The sequence below is a fragment of the Ovis aries genome, chromosome 3, assembly GCF_016772045.2.
Source record: "Ovis aries strain OAR_USU_Benz2616 breed Rambouillet chromosome 3, ARS-UI_Ramb_v3.0, whole genome shotgun sequence".
Taxonomy (NCBI): Eukaryota; Metazoa; Chordata; class Mammalia; order Artiodactyla; family Bovidae; genus Ovis; species Ovis aries.
This window is the reverse complement of record NC_056056.1, coordinates 134,370,002-134,376,001: the sequence shown is the minus strand read 5'-3', so window position 1 is coordinate 134,376,001 and position 6,000 is coordinate 134,370,002. Positions and strand designations below refer to the sequence as shown.

At 50.9% G+C, this 6,000-nt stretch overlaps 1 protein-coding gene across 1 annotated transcript in view; it reads left to right on the top strand.

The window, feature by feature from the left end:
• The first annotated feature begins 1,029 nt into the window (after positions 1–1,029).
• ACVR1B (activin A receptor type 1B) overlaps positions 1,030–6,000 on the top strand; it is a 34,116-nt gene continuing 29,145 nt past the window's right edge. The window contains exon 1 of the mRNA XM_027967297.3: positions 1,030–1,219. Within this exon, the coding sequence (XP_027823098.1) occupies positions 1,129–1,219 (91 nt within the window). The 5' untranslated portion in view covers positions 1,030–1,128. The remainder of the gene's footprint in view (positions 1,220–6,000) is intronic.

Sequence of the window (6,000 nt, the reverse complement as noted above, 5' to 3'; positions counted from 1 at the left end):
TTTGAAAGTAACAGTAGCTTATTTGCAAAATATTTAGAAAATACTGAAATGTTTAAAGAAAAAATAAAAAAATTATTCTGGTGATAACTTCAGATATTGACTAAGTTCCTATCAGTCTTTTTTCCTTGCAGTTATACAGTATCAACAAAATCAGAACAATACTGTAAGTAGTTTTCTATTTTGCTTTCTCATTTAGCATTATCTCATGAGTATCTCCTCACATCATTATTTTTACAAACATAATTTTTAATTAGTAAATAATGTTTCATCGTATGGACGGGACATAATTTGTTTTCTATACTATTTGTTTTCAGCTTTTACAGTGATAAACAAGTAATAGTTAACATTTCTCACAAAAACCTGTCCTCATCTCTATTATTGCTTGAAGATGGGAGGCTGGGGTATGAACATTTTAAGACATTTGATACACAATGCCAAGTTGTTTACTAAAAGGTTTCTACCTACCAACAGCACGGGAGTGCTTCACGCAGCACCCTCACCAAGACTGAATACTGTCATTAAAAAGCCCTGTACGTTCTGAGAAGGGGCATCCCATGATTCGATCACACACGTGGCTGTGCGTCCTGCGGATCGCAGGGGGCCACTGGGAATGGGAGACTAATTAGGAGATGGTTGCGACGATCCCAGTGGGATGTGATGGGTGCTTGAGGCTAAGCAGTAGGCATGAAGGAAAAGGGAACAAGCGCACGGGACTCGTAGAACGTTCTATGCGAGGGATGGGGGTCGGTGCTGATAAGATCACGCCGCGCTGCTGGGGGTGCAGAACTGGGCGGAGGCCGCGTGTGTGGGGCTCGGCCTCCGCGCCGTGCTTGGCACTCACGGGTGAGGTTGGCCGAGGCGCGAGCCCCTCCCACCCCTTTAACGGGGACACTCCCCTTTAAGGCGGGCGCCCGCGCGCACCCGGCCCCGCCCTTCGGGGGCGCGCGCGGCGGCCGCGGCGCCGGCTCCGCCGGGAGCGCACGTGCCGGCGCCGGGTGGAGGAGAGGGAGGCGGGAGCCGGGCCGCGGGAGGAGGGGAGGCGCCGGGGGCGCGCGCGCGCGCGCTGGGCGCTGCTGGGCTGCGGCGGCGGCGGCGGCGGCGGCGGCGGCGGCGGCGGCGGCGGTTACTATGGCGGAGTCGGCCGGAGCCTCCTCCTTCTTCCCCCTTGTTGTCCTCCTGCTTGCCGGCAGCGGCGGGTCCGGGCCCCGGGGGATCCAGGGTGAGTCCCGGGGCGGGGCGGGGGCCGGGATGGAGCGGGCCGGGCGAGGGCGAGGCCTCGCGCCGCGGCCCCTGGCTACAGCGCGCCCCCTCCCCACGCGCACAATATGGCCGGGCGGGGGGCGCGGGGGAGTCGCGGGGACCCCTCACCTGGGTCGGCTTCCCCCGATCCCCGAGGCGCGGCCGCCTCGCCGGGACCGAGCTCACGCCGGGCCCCTGGGGACCCGAGCCCTTTCCCAGGAGGGACTGGATCTGGGGAGCTCTCGAGGGTCGCGCTCCCAGCACCCCCATGTTCCATGGAAGGGAGTGCAGGCTTCCTTCCCCGAGGTTTGGAGATCCACGTTTCTGCCGCTCAGCATGTCCAGGGGCGGGGGTCTTCATTCCCTCCCTCCAGATGCTCCAGGGGGGAGTTGGGGGGGGGCGCCTTTTCTCCCGCCAAGATTGTGGGGCTTCGGCGATGGGGTCTTTGCTCCTCCGAGGTATCCTGACGTTGAGAGCCCTTGCGCACCATAGATAAAAGGGGAAGGGGGTCTTCAACCTTTCCGTCAGCTCCCTCCTGCAGTTGGGGTGCTTCTTCCCCTCCCTCTCCTTCCTCCCTGACGTTCTGGGAAAGCGAGTCACATTTCCCTCTCGGGCAGTCCCTTGAGTTCAGTGGGGCCAACCCCCCTCCTCCAGTCCACATGCCCCGGGGAAGCTCAGTGGAGGAAATGGGACGAACAGGCCCCTATCTGGAGCTTGGCTTTGGAATCTCTCTAACCCTAGGAGACCTAGTTCCAGAACGGTTAATCTGCATCTAGGTGTATTTGCTTTCTCCCTCGCCACTCCCACCCCACCTCAGGGGGTCCATTCTGCTGGTCACTTTGTGGATGCCTTTCAGGTGACATCCTGGAACCTGCCTCCCACCCCCAAGATTATTTAAAGACCCCACCACCAGACCAGCTGTTGGCCCTTGGTCAGGATTTATTTACCTTCCCACACCAGCCCTCTTCCCAACCCTTCCCCCTACGTCTTCCCCCACCCTTGCACACCCCTCACCTTCCAACTCCCACAGCCTTCTGCTCCCTGGCAGCACCCCCATCCTTCTCACTACCAAAGTGGTGCCTTTCTGTGGGACACTCAGTTGAGTGTCTCGTTTGTGAGGCTTTACGGGCTTGAGGAATGCAGATGAAACCCTAAAATATTTAAGGGAGTCGTCTCAACCCTGTGCTGGCATTGGGGTAGCAGATGAAGGTTATATTTGGCCTTTATATTGGAGTGATTATTGACCCGCAGTTGGAACTGGGAGAGACAGTCAGGACTGTCTTTGCTCCCGATGTGCAAAGCCTGCTGCTCTGACTTCTCAGCAGCCCCTAACCTTCTAGCAGCGCGAGATCAAGCGTGTGTTCCGTGGTTCTCTTCTCTCCACCAAAAAATAATGGTTCTCAGGCGGGTTCAGATCTCTTTCAGAAATGAGACAATCAACCAAAGACGCGATCCCGTTTTGGCGTCTCACAAACAAGTTCATTCCCTCCAGCCTTGATGTTTGTTTCCAGTGGTGCAGCCTGTGTGGTGGGGTCTTTGTTCACTGGTTAATGCTTCTGCTAAGGCTGTCGTGTGTGTTCCTGGATCTCGCTGCTCTGTGGCAGAGGTAACGCGCTGTGGGGTCTGATAGATGTGGTGAAGGTATGTGAACACAGCCTGACATTCGTGGTAAGTTAATGATTTTCATGAATAATGTATGCTGGGCCTTACTTTGGGGCCATGTTTTTGGAGTGTGTATCATGATGTTATTTCACTAGTAGGGTAGTAAATAAGGAGATTCAGCCTTCAGGTTTGTCATTTTACATGTGTATGACTAAATCTGTAAATTTCTTCCTTAGGAATTTTTATCCTGTTGCTAATGTATCTGAAATTCTTAACAGCCATTTCCCTCTTGGTTTGGTGTAGTGTCTGGTGGGATATTTCTTGTTGTCATGAGCCTAGTTAAGAATGTTTAATTGATGATCTATCTGGTTCTGAATGGGACAGGTTCATTTTTTTGGTAACCTTCCTAAAATGGATGTTTGTTGGGATGAGGATGGGTGGGCATAGTAGGGAGTTGGTTTCTTTTTTTGGTTAATTGGAAATTAGGTTGTGTATCCAGCAAACATTCTCGAAGGCCTTCAAACTTGGCCAGACACTACAGTTTTTTCCGGGACACATCTCGTTGCCAATAGTGCATGCTACAGAGACCACTGTTGCAAAAGGCTTAAAGTGAAGCATCAGTTCTGGGAACATAGAGGCTGTGAGATAACTAGAAGTTGATTACTGTCCTCCCCACGCTTCCTCTGTCGTGCTCCCCTAGGTGGGCCGGGAGGAGCAGCAGGGCCAGGCAGCCCTGATGCCTCTGAAGACAGGATGTGAGGAAAGCAAGGGATAGGTGTCTGTGTTAAATAGTGAACTAGTAGCAACTTAGTAAAAGGCCAGTGGTACAGAGCGCGAATTCCAGGTTATAAACTGCATCCATTTAATAGGTGGACCACATTCTAAGGCCTACCTTTGGCATTTTCACTTTAGCATTTAACAATGTAAAGCTGAATTAGTAGCAGGAGAACATGACATTCATTTTCTTAAGACAGAAAGCTGCAAGGGAGACATTTGAGGTTCTGACGGGAATATTTTGAATTTCTGTGATTAAACCAAAAATTTAATCTCAGGCCAAGTCTTATACTTCTGTTGAGTGGACATGAGTTTGAAATACAGCAGAAGTGAACTCTTGTAGAGAAAAAGAGAATCTCGGATTAGTTTTGTTAAGAGCCCCTGGAACAGATGTGGTTAACACAATAAAATGGCTACTCTGGTTAAAGGTTAGAGCCAGGTGGGGGGAGGAGGCTGCTCTCCAGCCCCAGAACTTTGCTCCCTGACAGGTTGTCCTTGAGTAAGGCACTTCACTTTTCTGCGACTGCCTCAGTTTTGCCTCTGTGAAGTAAGGAACTGGTCTGTGTCTCTCTTATTGGGACATTTGTGAGACTGACTGACTGACAGCCAGTTGGCTGGGTGGTATTTTTAGACACAGTTTCTGACTTCAGTGAACAGGCAATGTTGGGTTACTTTTTATCTTATGGGGCAGAGAGTAGCTCCTGGGATTGAGAGAAGCAACACATGTCACCATGTGGTTAATTTGTTCTCTGTTGCATTTTTTGTGGACCCCTTTCAGACTTCCTCAAGTTAATTTCTGTCTCTTGACAAGCCCTCACATCCTAGGCCTGGCAGCATACCTGTGCTAATCAAAGACGGTCTGGAGGGAGTGACCTGCTTTAGGCTTTATTGGTTTGGCAACGTTTCCATTCTTACGCAACTCTGGGTATGTTTATGGCACTATGTAAATGTTACATAAGAACATGGAGGCAGAGAGGTGGCCGGAATGGTGCCTGTGAGCACAGGAAGGTTAGACTGAGGACTTCATCCGAAAGGACCTTGGAAATCTGCAGTCAGTAAAAGAAGCAGCTGCACTTCGTTTTCCTCTAAAAACCTTTTTAGATGATTGTGTCTTTCAGGTGGACTGCTGTGTTATAAATAGGTTTATTCGCCACCGGTGAGCTAATTGTAACCTTGCTACCAAAATATGAATCAGGAGACAAGGAGACGATGAGGCGTGCTGCTTCTTCCAGCATGGCCTGTTGAAGCTGCTTGTTGCATTTTGGAACAGGAGTTGAATTGCGTTGCAGCCTCAGCCTGTTCTCATAATAACTCAGGAGCACAGGGTGTTGAGGTGGAATGGAATTCTCAGTCCACGGTGCTTGCGATCTTCTTTATTTTGGAAGGTTAAATTAGAACACTGAAGTGGCTCTTTTGTTTTAATTTTGAAATCCTTATTGTTTACGGTTCAGTCTTTGCTCAGAGCCGCGGTGAACATTAATTCTGGAATCCCGCCTCTTTGTCTCGAGCCCTTGTGCTATTTGTCTGTTACAGCAGGAGTTGATGTAAGAGGGGTCTTACCTCATTTTCTTCTCTGTGTTCATGAGAAGAAAATCCTGGAGTCCTCTTGCTCATCAGCCCCCTCCGATGCTGGAAGTGCTGAGGGCCTCTGGAGCCCATCAGTTCCACCTGGCCTGGGAGGGCCCAGACCTTTGAAAGGATTGGAGCGGGCAGTCCCCTGCAGGCTGTCACTCTGCAGGGGGCCTCATGTTCCTCTTGAGTCCCATGTCCCGCCTCTCGGGTTTTGCTCTCCTCAGCTTCTCTGCCTCATACATGGTTCAACCTGCAGCTGGGCCTGGAGGCAGCATCTCTGGTCCTGCCTGTTCTCTCTGCCCTCCGGCTTCTCCGTCGCGGGTGAATACCATTCCTTTCTTCATCCTCTGTAGTCTTGGTCCACCAGCCTCCCCGGCAGTCTTACCTGCTTGCAGGGCATCTCACAGTGCCACCTCAGGCAGCTGTGGTGCTCTTTTTGTTTTTTTTCTCTCTCCATTTAGTCTGAGGCCTCATTTGTCTTGCTAAATATTTTGAATTTAACATAATGAAAGTAACTGCCTTTCCCTTTAAAGTATCAATCACCCTAATATTTACACAATTACATATAGGAGGTTTCTTTATTCATTTGGTTGGGTGTGGGCCTGGAATGCTTCTTGGCATGGGGAGGTAACAGGGAACAAGAGGGACAAAAATCCTAACTCTTCATGGAACTTATGACTGCAGAGGCTCAGACTGAAAATAAATGAGTAAACACAGTTATCAGTCATGAGTGCTGTGAAGGAAATAAAACAGGATGGTGTTGCTGGAGTGCGCTGGGGGCTGCCACGTCACAGCCCCGGCCACTTCATTGTT